Source organism: Thunnus thynnus, chromosome 4 (assembly GCF_963924715.1).
Source record: "Thunnus thynnus chromosome 4, fThuThy2.1, whole genome shotgun sequence".
Taxonomy (NCBI): Eukaryota; Metazoa; Chordata; class Actinopteri; order Scombriformes; family Scombridae; genus Thunnus; species Thunnus thynnus.
In genome coordinates this window covers 24384798-24406422 of record NC_089520.1, presented here as the reverse complement: position 1 = coordinate 24406422, position 21625 = coordinate 24384798, and the positions used below count along the sequence as shown (strand labels likewise).

General features: G+C 40.3%; 2 protein-coding genes across 2 annotated transcripts; both read right to left on the bottom strand.

The window, feature by feature from the left end:
* Nucleotides 1-6505: 6505 nt before the first annotated feature.
* camk2n1 (calcium/calmodulin dependent protein kinase II inhibitor 1) lies at nucleotides 6506-9220 on the bottom strand. Its single transcript, XM_067587812.1, has 2 exons — nucleotides 8576-9220; nucleotides 6506-7768 (listed from the first exon to the last, which is right to left on the bottom strand). The coding sequence occupies exons 1-2, from the start codon at nucleotides 8742-8744 to the stop codon at nucleotides 7695-7697; spliced, it is 243 nt and encodes an 80-aa protein (XP_067443913.1). The 5' UTR covers nucleotides 8745-9220; the 3' UTR covers nucleotides 6506-7694.
* Nucleotides 9221-11444: 2224 nt separating this feature from the next.
* LOC137182280 (trypsin-like) lies at nucleotides 11445-18566 on the bottom strand. Its single transcript, XM_067588605.1, has 5 exons — nucleotides 18497-18566; nucleotides 16908-17067; nucleotides 15428-15569; nucleotides 14267-14533; nucleotides 11445-12866 (listed from the first exon to the last, which is right to left on the bottom strand). Exons 1-5 carry the CDS (start codon nucleotides 18552-18554, stop codon nucleotides 12696-12698), a joined length of 798 nt encoding a protein of 265 aa, XP_067444706.1. The 5' UTR covers nucleotides 18555-18566; the 3' UTR covers nucleotides 11445-12695.
* Nucleotides 18567-21625: the final 3059 nt, after the last annotated feature.

Genomic DNA, 21625 nt, shown 5'->3' with positions numbered 1-21625 from the left:
AAGAGCTTCAAGGCTGTCAAGCCCCGGCTCAACAATTTTCAATTCCTTAATAATTTATTGATGGCGGGCAGTCAAATTGCATATCAATAATGTAGAAGGGCTCAGTACAATGTTGATACAAAACACCCTTTCAGTCGGGCTCATTCATGCTCACAGACCTGCAGACATATGTACTATGTTTAGTCCCACGTGGTCCGGCTCGGGCACATTGCATGAATCCAATCTGCATCAGTGAGCTGTGTAATGCTAGTTGATGATGGAGCAACTAAAAATGCTTCTCATGTTTTCTTTTATGAGTCTGACTTTGAAAATGTATGCAGGACGAAGCCCCAGAGGTGAAACATTGGGCTCTTTAATTGGGGTGTGGGGGGGTTGTGAGAGAACAACACATACAGACAAACAGATATGACAAATAAGGACAAATTTTGCACCTGGTGAACTGAAATGATAGAAGCGCAATATGTTAACAAAATATATGATACATTCTCAAAACTCCCAAATATTTATTTCAACTGCATCATATTCCCCATTTTCTATCTTACAGATATTTCTGTTCAAACTGTCAGTGCGAAGTTTGCAGCATTTTAGCATCATGTCATCTTACGTGACCGTGACCTCCACCCTCAGCCACTTGTAAGTTTGGGCACGAGCCAATCACGCATGTAGGACAAATTAAGTGACCAATGGCGGATTTCCATCTAGGTCAGCATCTTTTATTCAGGAGGCACGCGTACACAGTTACATGCCATCCCGCCCCGGGGGCCCTGCGGAGACCCACTCTGCCACCGAGAGATGGCCCACCATTTTGTTCTGTTTTGAAAATGATCTCCATGCATGAGATTAGCTGGGGGGCCCACAAGCTCTTCCCTTTGTTGTGTATCCCACTTTGGATATTTCCCGGCTGGTGCCTGCGTGTCTGTGTCTGTGTGTGTGTGTGTGTGTGTGTGTGTGTGTGTGTGTGAATGTGTGCATGGTGTGCATGCATGGTGCCAGGCTGCAGTTGAGAGCATGCATATGCTTGTGTGTGTGTTTAATGGGGCGCTTTGCTCAATGCAGGGATGAATACGATCTCGATGGAGACATCTGATGCCCGTTCCTGGTATGAAACTGTAGTGCGCTGCTGCTGAGCTTGAGGAGAACGCTTACAGCATCTCAATCTGTCTGTGGTGTTTAAAGCAATGCACACATTGCAATACAAACCACCACACAGTAGTTGCCTGTGTGACTGTGAGCAAGGCAGGGTCAAAGGTAAAACACGGCATTTATTAAGGTCACAAGAGACTCTCGCTAGTGTCATTTCCTTGAACTGTTCATGACCCTGCACTGCTGCCGTGCTCTGTAATGCAGGGCTAATCATTCCTAACCCTTACACATACATAAGCTTTTGCAGAGGAATTATACCACATGAGTAAACCAGTCAGTGCTTGTGACAGAAACCTGCTGTCAAAAACAGAACCAGCATGCAATAAATATCATCATACTTAATGTACACAAGTGCAAGTGTGTAAAGTTGGTTATATGAGGCATTACGATGCCACTGCACCAGAATGGAAAAAAGCTGTCTCTCTCAGCCGTTGGTTTCCCTCCACAGACTTAAAGCAGCAACAAAGCAACTAGGCAGTGAGAGAGAGACAGAGAGTGAGAGGTAGAGAAAGAGAGAGACCGGGGATGTGGTTGCTATAGTAACCATCTGGTGGGTCTGAACTGTTTCTCCCTGGCATTCATTTCATCATATTGAGCCTCTGTCTCTCTTCCTCTCTCTTCCTCCACTCTCACTTTGTTTATCCCTCTCTTTTCCTCCTTCTCTCCTGGCTCTCCATCTCACTCTTATCTCCTCATCTCCCTCTCGTGCTGCTCTCCCACTCTCTTCCAATCTGCCTGCCTGCCACCCGTCCTCCGCCCTTTCTTCAGTTCTCTTCACTTTCCTTGGAAAACAGAGAGAAAGAGTGTTTAATGTTAATGCGGAGTGGTCTCTATCTTTTTTGGCTGTTTGTCCATTGTTATTACTCTGTCCTGACGGTCCCATCTGTTAGACCTGTACCCTTTTTAAACAAGAACAATACATGAGGACAGTGTCCACAGTCGAAGGATTTTTTTTGGTAGGGATTCAGACTTTGTAGATGAATAAAAGCTGGACCGATATCTGATAGGGAACTTGCTTGAAAGATTGACGTCATCTGGAGTCATGATTTAGCTGCAACCAAAGTGTGTTTTACTCACTATCATATCATAGGCAGGGTTCGTTTTTCTTTTCTGTTTGATTCAGCTCTGCCCAAAAAAAACTTGACGTAAAACCCCAGTCAGGAGCAGACACAATATACTGGTGTGGTATCAAAAAGGATCTATTTATTTTCCCAACTAGGACTGCATTTCCCTTTTCCCTCCCATCAGCAGTCGTCCTTGTGAATTCCCAGAAGAGTCTCAATCAGCGAGAGAATACCTGATCCCAATGCCAATTGAGCTTTCCCACCACACACACACATGCACGCACAGACACACACATACACACACACAATTAGGTGTGCACATCTATGCACAAATAGAAAAAAATCTGAATAAATAGCTCAACATCTGCACATATGCATACACACAAATGCACACATGCAGTGGAATGAAATGCAAATGTTGCCTCAGCCATTTGCATGCCATACAGATTCTATTTCTGCATCATATAAAGCCCATTGATTCACACCAAGTAAGAGAAAAGCTGATTTTCCCAGTGAGTGGCTCAGTGTGTGAGGTCACCGCAGGTATTTCCCCTGCGCCATGCTTACCACACAAAGGTCAGATTCAGGAGTCCAGTGGAGTAGAGCTCTGGGGTTCTTCAGGGACAACCATGTGAGAATCAGTCAGGCCAGAGTGTGTGTCCAGTGTGTGTGCAGCCAGGGAGTTTGCAGGGTGTGGTTTTCCTCCTTGTGTCAGTGACCTATGAATGCTTCCTTCCCTCCCTTTCTCCCATGAATGGCTTTTTCCCCATTTATTCCTATTTCTTTCTTTTTCTGCTACACCTGTCAGAGCTTATGTAACCTAACAACTATCCACTTCTTGACTTCTGTCTGCCCACTTTCACAGCACCAGTGATTAGCCTCTCATGAGTCCTCACTACAAAACCCATCTGCCACAATATTATCCAAATAGTGACTGACTTAGTTAATCAAAAGCTTCCCATTACAGTAATGACAATAATGGAGGATCTATTCACTGTCAAGTGTAATTTTGAGCCTCTTCCAGCAGCGGTGGCCACCTAGCCAAAGTCTGTGCTTGAATTTGAACTTATCTGGACAGCCTGAGGTGAGCAGCATCTGCTGTATCTCTGTGATAACAGTATTAGGATTTAGCATCTGAGTATACAGTTATGAGGTGCTGTGTGATAAACACATAACCTGCATTTGAGACATGTCTTTATGATTATCTGGGAATATGTATTGTATGTGTGTACCCTCCTGGATTTTCATTGTGATAACATGCATGGTGATGCAGATGGACAGTAAGAAGATAGATTTTCATGAAGTTTAGTTAATTATATCTGTATATAAAAATAATTGTGAAGGACAAATGAGCAAGACAAACTTTAAATGAACTTTAAAAACAGAATGTGGCTCAGGCAAAAGTGAAGAGCTGGACTTTTGGATACTTTGTGATATATTTCAGATCACAGATTGCGACTTCCTCCACTCTGATCTGCAGCTTTTATCACTTTCAAGATTTCAGTTTTAATCCATTGGAAATCATTTGAAGCAGACAGTAACCATGCACACGACGTGTAAGTGTAACTTTAAGTTGGACCTTTGCGCCTCCCCAGGAAATGTAGTTAATAATAAAAGGAATGTCCTAACAGACTGTTGATCAGAAAATTACTTGAAAGACATTTCATAAACTCCAATATACAGCTCTAGTTAGAATGACAGCTATTATTATTCCCTTTCTGTTTTTCTTTTGCTTTTCCTTTTCTGTAAGTTTCTATTTTTAAAGACATGAAACAATAAATGGGTAACTTTACTAGTTATTAAAACAAGCTGATTATTTCTATTTCTGCAAATACTAGTGCAAATACTGGAGGACACAGTGAGACTGAAGAAGTGAGTTACCTTCCTTCTGTCTGCATATTTCATAATTTCAGCTTCAAGTCGCATCTGATGCATCTGACTTACCTCTTACGATTTTTGGGGGGACAACAAACACACTGTGAACTACAGTTTGTAACAGTATAGGGCATGTACTGATCCCTTTCAGTTTAGAACTATCAGTGTAAAGATCTGTGCTGATATACAATATAACATTTACAAAAACATGGACATTAAATAGGATTGGAAACAACATTTGGAACATAGGAGATTTGAACTCTTCACTGAAACCAAGAATTACCACTGTCATCATCCCATCATCATCATGGATCTGGAATCCAATTAAAATGATGCATGAGAATCAATATATTTGAAGGTTCGGGTGGTGAAATATTGTTTTATTGAGAAAATGTTCTGGTAAAACAAAACAAAAAAGCAAAACGTCACCATGACACTGTCCCAGTAACCTGATATACTGTATCAACTATTAAATCTTCCCAACTATTTGATCAGAACCTCGATTTTGTACAATCCTGCCCTTTGTTGAAGCTGACACTGTCAGAGGTGTTGATTTAACTTGCCAGTCATTTTTATTAAAATCTCTCATTTGGTGTCTGTCAGTGTCAGTGTGTGTACACATGTCACACCTGTTCCTCTTTGCTAATGCAGTTTTCCCATGTTTAGCATTTTGGTATCATGATTATTGAGCTGCAGTGTAATTTTGCAGTGTTTGTGACTGACGCACCTGCAGCTCATATAGCAACTCTTTGGCCTCTTTGTACCTTCGCTGGTCACCTTTTTGTGGCTAGAAAATCCACTCTGTCTGTTTTAAACTTGTGCTAAAATGGACTCATGCTAGAAATTGGTATTCAACATAGATTTACATGTGTAGCTGCCTTTGTAGTTTTTATTTACTATGTGCACTTACTGCCTGGATTGCTGGTGTATCTGTTGCAAACACTGCAAAATTATGTAATGCAGCAAGGAGAAAAGTTTCAGAAATCATGAAGATCCGAAATACAGGAAAACTGAATAAGCGACAACTTGTGCACCTTCAACTTGACTGAAAGGCAATCAGTTAACAATTATTGTAATATGTTTCTATGATAAATAGATGATGTGACTGTTTAGCCTGTGTGATGTTCAGCAGTATGCTTCTGGTCAAGTCCTACAGGTTAACTGAATGTATGGGAATGGTACCTGACCTTGTGTTAAGACTGAGAACTAAGCTCAGACCAATCACACCGAGTTTTCACTGCAACATTTCAGATGAAAGGATCCACCACACAGAAAATCATACACTATTATTCCCTAAATGTAACACCCTCTCATCCTGTGTGAGGGGATAGGCTGTTGCTGCAGTAGGCGCCATCGTCATGGTTGACTGCCATCTTGGAAGAAGGAACTATTTTGGCAGGATAATGCGGTCACGCCACAGAGTGAATAGGGGGTCTTGAGAGAGGAGGGCAGAGATAAGAGAATGGAGAACATTCCATTAAAGATAGCGATGGTATCAAGCTGAGGCTCAGGGAAGACTATTCTGCACCGAACCCACCGCAGCACCCATCGAGTGCAAGGTGCATCTGTTACCATGGTACCCGGCCCAGGCAGCCCCTTTCATGTCTGTCAAGACTGGGGAGGGAGAGAGACTGGCAATATGTTAGTCTAGCCTGCAGTTGGAGCTGAAACGGACATGTGAGTGCCTACGTGTGTGTGTATGTTTGCTGCATGTATGTGTTCCCAGCACACATCCCGGCGGTCCGGGGTTTAAGATGCTGTACGCTGACAGAGGCTCGTCACACAACATGAATCATTTAGTCACCACAGCAGAGTTGGAAATGTCACGTCTCATCAGTGTTCCTCATGCCTCGGTGCCCCTGCACCATTTACATCTCTGGCCATGGAATTAAAGGGAGGGCTTGATTAAAGAGAGGAGCTGAGATTTTAGATGCAAACAGACATTTATTGCATTGGGAAGCAGCGGTGTACATTTTCCCCACAGAATCATTTGCAATACTTAAGCACTTTTTACAGTCTGTTGTGCAGTTGTCCAAACCGACTCTCCTTCAAACAAATCAGGACAAAGTGTGGATTTCAAATTCTCAGTGTGATTATTTGCTCGTCTTTCTTCCCATCTCTGTCTCCTTCCATTTCTGATCTTTCCAAGGAATGGGATGCTACTTTCTCACAGTGGAAAATGCTGACTTGACCTTCCTTGGCAGCCAGATAGACAATCCAATAACAACAGGGGAAACTGTACAAGGGACACATCCAAAAGTCAGCTAAGCTATTCGCTATTGTCTTTATCTTTCTGATACAAAACTATATTTTTTCGTGTTTTTGCTACAGTTTTAAAACAGTTAAAAAAAAAACAAAAAGCAACATCAAGTACATCATTCCTTATCGTAAATTGTAAACCACAATCAACACTAAACAGTAAATAGTAGTTCGTCATAATCTTTATTACAAGATATTAGGCCACTGTACAAATCAGTGTGAATCGTACAGTACAACGCAGAATTAAGACTGTTTCTCGAGGTTTGTCATTCAAAGCTGTATACGAGGTGCTTCAAGAATACACAAGAGTTTCAGAACTTCTGCCGTGCATGCATGATTTCATATTTGCCATGCATGAGTTGGTATTTCAGTGTTTTAAGAAAGAGCCCTAAAAATGGCAACCCAACAAAACAACTGTATGAGTTAAATGTATAAAGCACATAAAAGAACAAGTTGTCCGGTACAGTATATCCCCTCATGAGATTTGGCACACACGATAATGCACAATGCAATATAAATAGTTTATCAATAGGGTGTGTACAGTCAAGTTACAGTATCAACCAATCCAGGTGAAAGCCTGGGAAGCTTACAAACAGGTGGGAGGTACACTGTATATAAATGACTTGTTAGCTGCAAAGTATGGTAACAAAAAACACTCAGGCAACATCGAGAATTGTTAAGTGAAAAAAAACATCACTCTCATTCGCTCAAGGTTTTCTCAACATACATAAAAACACTCCCTCTGGCCTCAAGTCACTGCAAAAGACATATTCCAAAGGATCAATAAATAAAGTCTTCAACACAGAGAACAAACAGTTTACCAATTCCCACTTTGTGCAAGAAAATATGGGCTACCCTTTCCATATTTACAAACTCTGTTATTCATTTGCCCTCGATCAAAATGAAGAGCAGAAAGAATGCTATCATAGGTTTGATTGATAATATATAGGAGAAGTGTGTGCTTTAGTTTTTATATTAGATTTATTTCTCTATCCTGTCCCTGATTTCTGCATTTCGTCGCCTCCTTCATCCACATCGCCCCCCCGCTCCCCCGTTGTTGTCTTCTCCCGCTTTTGGATTTATGGCGAAACCCTGTAATCGAGGGTGTGTTTGTTTGTGTGTATGTGTTGGGGGGGGGGGGGGTCCACCTGGGGGTCTCCTTCACTGCCATCTCCCGCCCCTGCCAGTGTGTCACCCAGATGGCCATGACTGACTTGGAGAGGAGGGTGTGGAAGTGCTGCTTGCTGCCACATGAGAGAAAGTGCTTATATACAGTGTCTTTGGATTAAAACTGGTAAATATCGCCATAAAAAATTTCAAGAGTGTCTTTTGGGGGGTGATGAGCCGAGCGCTCTAAGCATCTGCCGGGGTCTTCTCTGTTCCATTTTTCAGTGCTTCGTCGTCGCCATTCTCATCCTCGATCACAACTGTGGATGACAGGGGAGAGAGTTAATGAGGGGGGGCTCATCTTGGTGTGGCGTCTTGAAAATTCACCACTGACTGACAGGAGGGCATTAAAGCTCACAACTATTAGCACTGCGCTGTATGAGCTAAAGTGGTGTGCGCATGCATCAGAGAGTAAGAACATGCAAAAGAGAAAGATAACCATGAGTGTGATTGTGTGCGTGATGCACATTTGGAAATGTTTGAATTTCTGCGTGCCTTCTCACTGTGCACCTGCAGATCCAGTTCCTACATGTCTGCCTGTTTGCCATGATTGTCCATGTTGTGTCTGTGCACTACTGTACGTGCAACTGTGTGTCTGTCTGTGCATGTATGTGGCACCACAAGTGAGCCTCAATTTTCAAGGACCATCAGGATTTCATCAGGGATGCAGGACACACAAAAGCAAAAACACAAACAGCCATATTTTATCAACGCTGACACAAATCATAATTACACAGCAAATAAATCTCAATCATAAACATTCATTGAGGGAGAGGACATTCAGCACAACTCTGTTGAGCAGCATTCAGAAGGCATTTAACAGCACGCATTGCGCATCCAACTTGTGTTGCAATGCGAATAGAATATTAAAAAACCCATTCATCCCACACGCATTCAAAGAATAGACTATTTCTCTGATCTTACACTCTGCTGAAGACCATGTCAAAGGCAACGGTGTTGCCTATCTGGCTTCACACAGAGGCATCCTTAATTATGGTTCACTACTAACCTATGTGCGCATTCAACACACCACCATACAAACGAAAACGCCTTAATTATATAATTACCCCGTTTGCTCCTGCCTATTTGTCCGAGTTTCGGCGGACGTTTATTCTGTGAGCCATTGAAGAAGTTGTTGGTGTCTTGAAGACGACAGGTGAAGGAAAGGTGTCCCTCGTCGCCCTCATTTCCATAATGACTCATTTTTTCTTCGTTGAAAGGCAGCACTTCCGACATCTCCAAATGCGTCTTTATCACCAAGGCGCACAAACTGAAATGTATAGCTCGTCGCCAAGCTTGAACCCGGTCGTCTATAACAAACAAAAGGAGAAAAAACAATGCAATCTGCTGACACGATCTAGTCCTTTCTGTTTACCCCGAAGACACGTGTTTGTCTCCGTAGGTACGCAACAGAAATAACAGTAGAATCAAAATGTCCTCAATTTCCCCGCTCCTGGGGCTTCGGCAACATTATTCAAAATTTCCAGAGGTGTTTTTCTTCTCTGTGCGTATTGCTTTGGAAATGGAGGCGCACGTACAATAGAGCCGTGGAGCGCCCGCTGGTTTCGAGCGGCTGAACCCGTCGCACGGAAAATCTGAGGAAGAAATGCAAATTGAGGAGCGATGCAAAACACGGATCCCGGGGAGACCTGGCGAGGGAGCTGTACGGGGGTTTTCTGGTGCAGCCCAGAGAAGCTTCCAGCTGGAGTCGTGGTGTACCAATGCTCCACTCTCCGGGATCTAGATGCAATCAAACAAATAGCGATTTTATATTCAAAGATGGCACGTAAATGTGAACCAATTCAGATCTTTGGAAAATGCCGTTTACGCGCCACCACTCGACGATGCAAAGGTGTTAAATACTAAAACCTGCTTTACAGTTTTACAGATTATGCAGTTTGTTTGGCCACAAGGTTTTAACATTAGCCTTCATATATCAATCCAGTCAGACCTCGCCAGAGGATGGCAGTAGTTTCATGGGCTGGGTTGTGACTTTTGGCCCCATGGCGCACTTCCAGTTCCACCTTGAGGGCCTGCACTGTTTTCACCACAAATTCTGGGGTACTATATAATACAGGCTAAACGTAGAAGGGGTCAAAGGGATGAGGGTTGAAGCAGGTTTATTAAATTATCAGGATATTTGCTGGGTTAACCCCGGAACAGGTGTTTTTTAACCAGATTATTTCATGTTTCCAGATTAAGCAGATTTGAGTGAACCCTGGAACTCATGACCTGCAAATTATCCAGATAAAACATCATATTGAGATGTTGAAGAAAAATAAACACAGTTGTTCTTTAATAGGCCCTCCAAAAACTAAAATAACACCCAGATTATGTCAATTTTAAATGTATTCCTGAAATGGCGTCATGTGTAAATTTTCATTAATAAAACAATTAGTAATGATAGACATAGTTATAATGTCCTCAAACCTAATAGGAACCAGTTTGAGAAAAGTTTCCAGATCCAAGGGTGGCATTAAACAACTAGCTTGCTTGCTTAATCGTGCCCCAAGGATTTCCTTCAGGTTGGAACCAACTGATTCTCATTAGATTTACCACCCACTGCTGTTTGTCGTGTTTACTTAAATCTGTATTCTGTATAGGAACAGCAGCACAAAGGGACTGTCTTACAAAACAGATATAGGCTACAGTAAAGGACATGCAGCAGAGGACACCCATTAAATCCTGACATAGACCCTCCTTTCTTCGAGGAACTTAACCCTTACGTACTGTTAGGGTCAAATTTGACCCATTTTGACATTTGAGGGGAGTAAAAACACCATAAATTTCATTCTACAAGCCTGAAATTTTATGACTTTTCCTAAAGTGGCTGAGAATATACAAAAATGGAAATATGTCAAAATGATTTATTTTTGTGCAAATGGTATAAATATTTGTACATAGAGAGTGGTCTGGGTCAAATTTGACCTGTATTTATCCAAAGGGATTACTAGAGGGCATCATATCAAGGTGAAGTCTGGTTATGTGGAATCTGTAAAGTGAAACTATAAATTGGCATGTCTGTGTATCTGTCATTGGGACGATGGGAACAGAGGTCAAGGGGGAACTTGACACTGTCACAAGAACCGCCTGTATTCCCATCATATTGCTACATTTGCCAGGGTTCCCACCCAGGTAGGCACCTGCACCTGCAAACAAGCCTATACAAAGTAATCAAACCCATCAATTCCCCTGCAACCAACATAGTGGTTGCCCAACATAGTCCTCCCTGTAGTGGAGGGCAGCTTTCATAGGGCTATAAAAAGTACCTGGGAGCCTATTTCACTGATTTGGTGGAGTAGAAGGAGTGATTTGGTGGATCTGTTATTCCAAGATGAAAAAGAGACTGTGAGTTGAACAGAAAGTATTAGAAGAGGAGGACAACATAGAATAAATGGAGGAAAGACCCTTGTGACTTCTCTCATGAAAAGGCGACACCACCTTCCCCACATGCTAACCACAGCAGCCGCAGCAGCAAAGTAGTCCAAATCTTGCCCTGATCAGTCTGCAGTCCCACAGTCAATTGTCACAAGGGGACAAAAGAGAGGGAGATGCAACTTCTGCACAAGAAAAAAAGGACTCTAAAGGTCATGTTTTTTTGCAGTTTTGTTAGTTTGAAATTTGCAAACCAGTTTGTGCAGAGTTGATTGTGTACAGTTGACAGAAAAGGAGGGCATGTGGTTTACAGGCAGTGTTAATCGATGGTTATAATGAAACATACCATTCAAAAATTTTGTTGCACCCCTCACTTTCAATAAAATTCAAAGAAATAATTATGGCTGTTTTGTTCTCCTTGATTTAGATAACATGAGATCATAATATAGTGTGATGGTGAATGTATTTTCTCTATAAACGAATAGTGTCAAACCTAAAAAAAACACTATCTCTGCTCTCTGAAACGTTAATGAAGGATGAATCACCCATGTGTTAGATATATATAGATGCAAAATACACTTGTGGTGCCAGGTCAAAAATGACCCACTCCATACTATGAGTGGTCAGAATATGAATGCTATGTAAGAGTTAACCAAATATCATTACACAGACAATGAAATGAAAGGTGATGACACAAGATATCAGACCCTGCAGCAGAACTAACTTATTATGCCCTCAACTATTCATAGAGGAGGTGCAGTCATGACACGCCCACTCCCTGTGGACTTACAGACGCCATGATTTTATCAGAGGCTCAACTCTCATATCAGATCACCTGCTGCTATTCAATGTAAGGCAAAAGGAAACAACTTTTTTTAACCTTAACCTTTTTTTTTTTTTTTTTTTTTACATAAAACATAGGCTAATCTCCTACCAAATAACTATAGTGGGTAGTGGGTGGGTGAGTCAGTTGAAAAGTCAGATAGGAAAGAATAGAGCAAAATTTATGAGATTTTATAAAATGTGAAAAAAGCAGGCTATAGGAGAAAACCTGAAAATTACCAAACCAAAGAACTCCCACAACAATGTAAAAATGTAACCAAAGTAGAAGTTTAGAAAAAACATCTTTCGTTATTATTTATGAAACGTTTAATACTCAAAGACCCAGATAATCTGCTTCATCAGGCCTATGTGGGGGTGGATTATTCCAGTTTTGAGTAACTGTGGGTTGTGTGGGTAAACAAATGACCCCACAACTGTTGTCAGATTCTGATTCAAAAGTTGCATGGAAGTTTGTGACATGACATTTTTCCACCACTTGGAGCTAGTAAGAAGAGCACAAACAAAAACTACAAAGACATTCACCACTAAAGTCTGACACAGCTATGATCTCTGGATATATGAATATTTATTGCCATAAAAGGTTTTCACAGGTTATGAACTTCATATCACAGGAATAACTGTATGTAGTCTACAATGGTGTCATGGTCACAACAAATCATTCCTGTAGTACTACCACTGCTGTGACAATAGGCTTATAAAGTGCCTGTGCACACAATTAGTACAACCGTAGCTGGCAATGTTCACAACTAGATAACTTGCAGTATCTATGAAGAAATACAACTTTATGCCAGATGGAAACTTCAACAATGATGTAACATAATCATCATTATATTGGTATTCAAAACATGATAAAAATACACAGAATACACAGAACTACCTCTGGTCTGTGGCAGCTTTAATCATTTCAGGGGGAATGATCCTTTTAAGGCATCAGTGGCTATTTTAATTATCTTTGTTTCATCCTTTTTTTCAGTATTTGGTGCAGCGTAAGTACGACCCGTAGATGACTTGGTCTATCCACCGGCGGAATTTGGACACAGCCGTGTAGACTCCCGGAAACTTAGCATCACCGCAGCCGTTGCCCCAAGAGACCACGCCATAAACACGCCCCCCGCACACCAGCGGCCCGCCAGAGTCTCCCTGCAAGGACAAGACCACATCCCACATCAGTTACCATGCCACAACCATTAGTGTTGCATTGATGCTGCTTTAATGTCCTTGATTGGTGTTACAATAAAGACTAAATTATGCTACAGTCCGAACAGAGGGGGTCTCGGTCACAACCGTTTTAAGAAGCGTTTACTTCTCCAGTATCTTAGATGTCCCAGCAAGGTTAGGTTACTTCTTTGTTGTAAATCTGGCTAGACAATAAAGAATAGGATGGTCAAATCTGTGGCTGCGAGAACATCCTATTCCCAAATTAGATGTTGTAAAATCATGTTAGCCCAAAATAAATGTCTTGGCACAGACACTGCCTTACAAAAAAGCACAAAAAACAGGCCTACTACACTTAGTTTGTGAAATATCAAATTTCAGAAAACTATATGTGTCTCTATTATGTGAATTTATGTGAAATGCAGTTTCACATGCATAGAACTACATGGACTCATGTGATACATGCGATAAATTCACATTTGCTTTTTTTCGGGGCCAAGGGGAATTTTTACAGCACATTAGAAGTGACCAATGGAGACGTGAGATACAAAAGTCTCATATATCATCATATATGGCTGAACCTGCTGTGAAAAGCTTTTCTCACCATTAACATTGCCGTCATGGAAAGGCCAGTTTTACTGTTTATTGCTTACCTTGATTGTTAGGTGATGATAGCTTTTAAACCTTCGCAAATTTAAACGGTAACATCTTGCTGCCACTTAGAAATGCCAACACACAAAGTTGCCTACTGCAGATTTAAATATAGCATGTTTTAATTAGTCATTCAGCTCTTTACCTGAGGCAAAAATATAGCCTACTGGTATATCACACATTGAATTTCATGTAATGTTCTTCTCGCACTGAAGACTGTGGCAAGAATTCTTTCATGATACAAATAACCAAATCAGTACATGCTGTCGTCTGTAACCGTATCTCAAAATTACCACCATGTTTTCAGTCCTGATGCTATTTCAGGTTGCTTTTCTTTCTCCTCCGCAACTATCATAACTAATACAATTCCTGAGGGTGGACGGCCACGTCTGCTTAATAAAAGTTTGTATCTGAACCAACACTGACACAATGAACTGTATCTTCATACTGTTGTGATAATAAGCTTCCACAAACTGTGTTATTGTTTCACTCTAATGTGAGCTGATGAAAAGAGGATGACCTTGTGCTATTTGATATACACTAGGAATCAAGGCCTCTACCTTGGAGAATTTATGTTTCAAAATGGATTTAATGGCTTTTCAAAGATCAAATGATCTTGTTTTTCACAGGGGAGCAGATTGGAAACATGCAACACCCACTTACTTTGCAGCTGAAACAGTTTTAAGTGGCTGCGTGACATTGATTAAAGGTGTAACATAAGTCGTCTCCTGTACCTTGCATGCATCTTTTCCTCCAGTCCTGTAGCCAGCACAGATCATGTTTGCTGTGATGTTTCCATTAAAGGACTCGCTGCTGTTACACCTTGCAGTCGAGACAATGGGCACTGTGACCGTCCTCAGGGTGAAGGGTGCATGGCCTCCACCCAGACTGTTGTAGCCCCAACCGGACACCCGACACACCCTGCCTTCGACCACACCCGTCCCCTGCCGGGGAAGAGGCGCCAGGGACACGTATTTGTTCAGCACTATGGGGGCTCGTAACTGGACAGAAAATCAGAGGAGAGTTTCTGAGTAGGCATGTAGTATGATTATAATGGTCAACATTATCCAAATATACATTATTTTCTTGATAACTGTTAAAGCTGCACTAATTAATATTTTTTATAGTAACAGTGGATCAAATGTGTATGTGTAATGTGAAATAGGTTGCTCATAGTGATGAATTATCATCCAACACATAAAAGGAGACTCAATATCGGGTTTACATTTGTTAGGTTGCCTCAGACACAATCTCAAATAAATGTTGGTCCGTTTCTGCTGGATGTGCAAATAGGCAACTGTTTGTTCACCCGTTTACCATATCACCTTTATAAGGTGATAATATGTCAGTGTTGTGTGTATAGCTTGTTCTGCTGTGGGAATCAAAATAAAGATACAGACCTTCATTGATTTATAAAAACACATTTATGTAATACAAGATATCATTGTAGAACATCAAGTACACTTGACATGGATTTTATTGTTGTGTTAAATGTTGCTTTGCCTACTGGCCACAGACGGTTGCTGTGATTATGATGATATAAATGTGTGGCTATGTGATAGACCTTTTTTTGTCATTGAAATATATATTATCCAATATACTGTCCCATATATAGCGTATGAGAAGAAAATGCATTTTATTACAATAAAATACTTTATTCTACTAACAATAAAATATATTTGTTTTAATGTTCTCCTGACTGATATCTATGAAAGTATATATATATATGTGTGTGTGTGTGTGTGTGTGTATGTATGTATGTATGTATGTATATACATATACATATATATATAACATTTCATATTTTTTAACTGTGCTTTTCTCTAGATAAATCCCTGTTGTGTAAGAATTTGATAACATTGTTTGGCTGAATCTCTGTAGTGCTCCTGTGGTACCTTAATGAGCATGATGTCGGCGTTGTTGGTGCTCCTGTTGTATAAGGGATGCGTGACCAGCCTGTAGGGTTTAGCGTACTGCTCAGTGCCCTCAAAGGTATTTACGATGTAGTCCCCCGCCACTATCATCATGTGCTCTGCCCTAAAACAAGGCATTTCCATTTTACATCACATTTATTAATAGATACAGCACTAAATACATCATGTCCTTGAGATATGATCATTACTGATCACTTCTAAAGCAAGAAAGATGATGTAGTGTTTTTGTTGAATCAGATAGTTTATCACCAGAAAGGTGAGAGTGATGTGGAATGACATGCATTACAATTATGAGCAGGATTCAAAGTCACAGCACAATGTGAGCACACCGGTTGACCGTGGCTGCCATGAGGTGTTTGTCTATCAAGGAACAATGGCTTACTGTGAGCAGGCATGGCTGGGACAGTATAACAGAAATACGGCCAGTTCCCTGAATCCAGACAAGATCACACTTCACACACACACACACACAAACACATCCCAATGATGTACCAAGGTCAGCTGACTAGACCGCATCTGTGTGCTGTTAGACTTCCCAATGGCCTGTATATAGGTTTACTTTGCATAATGATCAAGCGGCATCGTTTTGACGTTACATACCCGTGGCAGAATGGATGTTTGCTTTTAGGCATCTGTTAGGACCATCTGCTCACATTATAAAATCATGCCAAGTTAGCTTCTACACAGTGACTTCTACAGCGTCCACTGAAAGAACGCCAGTAAGAATGTCATTCCCTGTGCAAGTGTTTCAGAAACTGTTTGATCTTTACTTTAAACAAAGTTCAAACAAAACTGTCAAGTGACATTTTAGATTCATTCCTGTGTAGATCATAAAAATGGCAAGGTAAAAATAGCCTTGATTTCTTGCTTGATGATACTTAACCAAGTAGTGGCTAATAAGCACAGCTGTGCTTTGAGGTAAATGCTAATGTCAGCATCATGGTCAGCATGCTAACATGCTCACAGTGACAATGTTAACATGCTGATATTTAGCAGGTATAATGTTTACCATGTTCACCATCTTAGTTTAACGTTTTATGCTATATAATATAAATATGGCTGAGGTTGATGGGAATATTAGTTTTGCAGGTGTTTGGTAATACAAAGAAAGTATTGGACAATAAATTTTGACCTAATGGTGCTAAAGGAAAAGTGAAGTTATCACCCAAGTCATTAGGAGTCTGGGGAACATGAATATCTGTACCAAACTTCATGGAAATCCATCTAATAGTTGTTGAGGTATTTCAGTGCGGACCAACCAACTGACTGAATGAACAACCGACATTGCCATCGATGGATGGATACTTTTACAGATGAAGAAGTGTGTAACCTTCCCAACATGGAAATCATGACAATATGGTTTTAGGTAGGCTATTTTCACCCAACAATAACAGCGAAAATGATAAACAGCTTATCAATAACTAGTATAGGACATTCTTACCCTATGTTACAGTGTGCTGCAGTCAGCACCCAGTGCCTGTGAACCAATGATCCACCACAGAAGTGTTGGCCCCTGGTGCTCTGCAGTGACACGATGTATTTGATGGAGTTTGGCGCAGCAGTGTAGCCACCTACTATACGGCCCTGCATGAGTACATGGCCTGTACAGAGACAGAAATTTACAAGACAGAGGAGTTGTGGCAGATGACTTTACAATTGTTAAATATGTTTTTGAACATTCTCAGTCACTCAGCTCAAAGGATATCTAGAAGTACTGATTTCACTCACACTTAAGAAATCTATATTATAAACATGAAAAGATTTCACTGAACAAAAGAGAAACATAAGGAGTGAGGCCCTCCCAATCCCCCCCTCAAGCCACTTGACTTGCCCTAACAATTAGTGGTTTTCTGTCACCTGGGAGGCCATTGCATAATGAAGGTAATCCAATATAACCTGACCTTCTAGTGTCACCACCTCACTCTGGGCTCTGAAACATTAGAGTGGGGGCTCTCCCTATCTGTCTTATGCAACCGCTTAGCTACTGTACATTGGCTTCAGGATCTAAAGAAGACATGAAGCGAGCAGTAAGAGCAGACTATTTCCAGGAAATATCTACTATTCCTTCCTGTAAACGTGGGTAATCACAAACTAATCTCTCAACTCTGTATAGTAGAGGAAAGCAATATAAAGGAATAGTTCAACATTTTGGAAAATACCCTTATTTACTATTTGACTTTATTTACTTTCTTACATTTAGATGAATGTAAGTATGGAGCTATAGATGGCAGCTGCTTAGCTTAGCATAAACATCATAGACTTAGCGAGCGATATTAAGATGGACCTAGCGAGGTGTGACATCACCCAGTGGTTTGCAATGGAGCTGGTTTGAAAGCCCAGAGTTGCAGCTTATGGCTTCACATCTTACTAACAGAGCAATAATTTCCAAAATGACAACCAGCACATTTATTAGAGGACCCATAGTTTATTTGACCATAATGTCTCATTGAAAAAACTTATTTCCAGAAAAGTTGACACTTTTTTAATGGGAGTCAGTTGGAGCCAGGGATCTTGTGGAGCCAGCATCTAGTGGCCATTGGTGGCATTGCACTTTAAGGTACTTCCGCATTGGCTTTAGCCTAAAGCTGTGGTGGTTGCTGCTTGATAAAGACTGGAAAAAGGAGGAAACAGGTAGCCTGACAATGTATGAAGGCAACAAAATATGTCTACCTGTACCTCGGGGTGTTCTTCAGATTTTTTCACCTACTACTGTGGCCAATCATTTGTGCTATTTAGTGTACAGATATGAGAGTGGTATCTACTCATCTGACTCTCTACCAGAAAGCAAATGAGTGTATTTCACAAAATGTCAAACTATTCCTTTTAATAAAATCTTGTCCTTTCAAATTAGGAAACAGGGAAGTTTAAAGCAGAAGATAAAAGGGTGAAACTAGAAACCCTGAAACTAGCACCCTCTTAAACATTTATTAAATGAAAAGCTACGACCATTAAAACACAACACAATCCAACATTTTAAACGGAAGAAAGTATCATGTAGTTCGTTCACAAAACTGAAAAAGGTGTACTCACTGTGGACTGTTAGGAGGTCCAGAAGTATAACACATAAACACACAAGAGGATTCATCATAGCTTTAGAGGTTTGAGGTTGTTCTCCTACACCATACCAGCAGCTCAACCACTGCACTCTACAGCCAGACTACCAGTGTTCTCTGCTCCCATCCAGGGCACCCACTCCTCTCTGGAAACACTAGGAGTCAGTCACTAACAACCTTGTTTTTCATTTCATCGTTTATCATGACATGCAGCACCTCAGTTCAACACTGTAGCATTGATTGAAAAAGAAAGAGAGAAAGAGAGCAACAAAGTTCACCTTCAAAAACTGCCCAGCCCCCCACCCCTCTCCATCCTGCCACCACAGCACTATCACAACTCTTCCTCCTGACCCTCCTGACTTGTCGAAAGGCCTTACATTGTTGCCATGGCAACACAGGGTACTGTGCCGAACGGGTTCATCTATACTGTATCAGCATGCTCTGTCTATGTCATCATCCAAGCTTATCCGTGCTGAAATATTTCAATGGCCTACTGTGTGCTGTGTGTGTGTGTATGTGTGTGTTGTTCGTGCATGACTTTGCCTTGTGTCTGTGGGGAAATGCACATCTGAGTCAAGACAAAACAGGTATTCTACACAGCTGTATGAGTATGAATCATCTATCATCACTGAATCGTTGTCAGCAATGACAATAACTCATTATCATCAGCCTGATTGTCATCATTATCATCATCATCATCATCAGCCTTCTGGCAAGTCAGCATCATCCACAGCATGGGAGCAGAATCTCCCTGACCTCCTCTTGTCCCACATTTAGAGCGAGCTGAATAATTGATGCTTCACCCAGTAGAATGGGTGAGACGGCTTTGTGTGACCTCCCACTGTCAGGTATTTCCTGGACCAACACTAACCCGACTTCACACACAATCAACTTCAAACATAATATTCTCTTTCCATTTCATAAGTACAGACAAAACAAAGATGACTTGCAAAAGCAAATATTTTGAAAATATAGCAAATTTTCAAGCTGAAAGTTTTAAAGAGTCAGTTCACCACTTGTGGTATTTAGTTCTGGTGTTTTGGTGTATTTTTGCCACCACAATAAAACAATGAGGGTGAATGGAATTTCTTTTACTAGCTATGAAACATAACTTGTAAAACAAAAGTCAACAGCAGGCTCTCTTTCCATAAACATTGTCTTGGTTATTCTGGATAATTCACAGCACAGGATGTCAACAAGTTTTATAGTTTTATAATATTTCTAGAAAGCTGTTCCAAGGAAAACTGTTGACATTGAGGACATTGTTTCAGGAAAGACATGTCACTAGTTGAAGTCATTGCTTAGGAATTCTCTGTGTTTGGACTTCTATGGACACCTTTAAAATGCAGCTGAAGACCAACCTGTTTAGATTTGCCTTTTATTTATTTTTACCTCTATTTTATTTTAGTATTTCTGTTTTATATCTTGCTTTTATCTTTTATGTAAAGATGTGACATTTGATCTAAAACTTTATTTACTTACTAACTTTACTGTCATTGAATTGTTTTAAAGGACTAGTTTGACATTTTGGAAGATGCACGTTTGTTTTCTTGCCCAGAATTAGATGAAAACATTGATATCACTCTCACATCTGTACGTTGGCCTGGCCAGTATGCAAAGAACAAAACTTGAAGTTTTAACATTTTCTCTTTTTGTATCAATTAAACACAATATATGATGTGTTTATTAGTGAGCTTTAGTGCGAGATTAGATTGGTGCTTAACTTTTGAACAGAACCAGACAAGCTGTATCTCCCTGTTTCCAGTCTCCATGCTAAGCTAAGCTAACCATCTCCTGGCTGTAGCTTCACACTCAATGCACTGATATGAGAGTCGTATCAATCTTTTCAACTAACTCTCATCTAGAAAATGAATGTGCATGTCCAAGAATGTCAAACTATTCCATCAAATGTAGTTTTTTGATGCTGTGAACTAGGGTTGGACGATATGACAATATATACCTTGAGCAGTGGTGGAAGAAGTACTCAGATACTTTACTTAAGTAAAAGTAGCAATACCAAAATGTAAAATTACTCCATTACAAGTAAAATTCCTGCATTTAAGATACTACTTAGGTAAAAGTACAGATGTATTATCAGCTAAATTTACTTAAAGTATTAAAAGTAAAAGTACTTGTTTTGCAGAAAATCAGTCGCTGTGACTGTGACTGATGTCAGCTGGGTGCAGGAAAGAAGAAAAAACAGTTCTGCTGCACAAATTTGGATTCATTTTTCAGACTTCTCTCTAAACTTTGTATTTTTGTTAAATATTGGAAAGTTATAGGTCTTTGGGCCTTGAACAATAATTTATTTCGTGGCGCTGCTAACAACTCAAACATCTGTAACATGACAAGGAGCAACAACTACACACAGTGGTTACAAGCCAAAAGGTTTGGGAACTAATGGTTTAATCTGTAACATATTTTTATGTTTTAAAAGCTGTTATTTTATGTAATTTAAGAAATATCTGAAAAGTATCTACAGCTGTGAAATTAAAGTAGTGGAGTAAAAAGTACAATATTTCCCCCTGAATTGTGGTGGAGTAGAAGTACAAAGTAGCATAAAATAGAAATTCTTCAGTAAAGTACAAGTACCTCGTAATTGTACTTAAGTACAATACTTGAGTAAATGTACTTAGTTATATTCTACCACTGACCTTGAGATGATATGAATTTGTCAAGCATCAGATATTTTGATGATTCAGCCATTGTGGGAAATGTTGCATGCTTGTCACTGAGTAGGACAGCTTTATTGCAATGTTGGAATTTATTTGGTTTTAGTGCCAGTGTGATGAAATACCATGGCTTGTCAGGCATTTCATTTGCTGGAGAAGTCTTTCAAATCAGACATTTTGACTTGTCACATAAAAAATACACAGGTGTCTTGTTTTTTTGTTGTTGTTTTTTTTTAATTTGGATGAACTGACCCTTTACATACACAGTTGGATCAGATTTTTTTCATTTCTTCCATTTACAGTTTTTTGAGCTAAAACATTAACAAAATTAATATTTTGACTTGTCCTGCTCTTTTATTAACAGTACAATGATCTAGTGTTGCTTTGTCATTGAAAACAGTCTTTCAATCTTTTTATATCAACACAAAAGTCTG

Coding starts and splice junctions, on each gene's coding strand:
- camk2n1 (XM_067587812.1), bottom strand. CDS start 8,744: ATGTCGGAAGTGCTGCCTTTCAACGAAGAAAAAATGAGTCATTATGGA. Junction 7,769..8,575: donor AATAGGCAGGAGCAAACGGG/GTAATTATATAA, acceptor TGTCATCCACAG/TTGTGATCGAGGATGAGAAT.
- LOC137182280 (XM_067588605.1), bottom strand. CDS start 18,554: ATGATGAATCCTCTTGTGTGTTTATGTGTTATACTTCTGGACCTCCTA. Junction 15,570..16,907: donor GCAGCACACTGTAACATAGG/GTAAGAATGTCC, acceptor GCCTTGTTTTAG/GGCAGAGCACATGATGATAG. Junction 12,867..14,266: donor GAGGAAAAGATGCATGCAAG/GTACAGGAGACG, acceptor TTGTCCTTGCAG/GGAGACTCTGGCGGGCCGCT.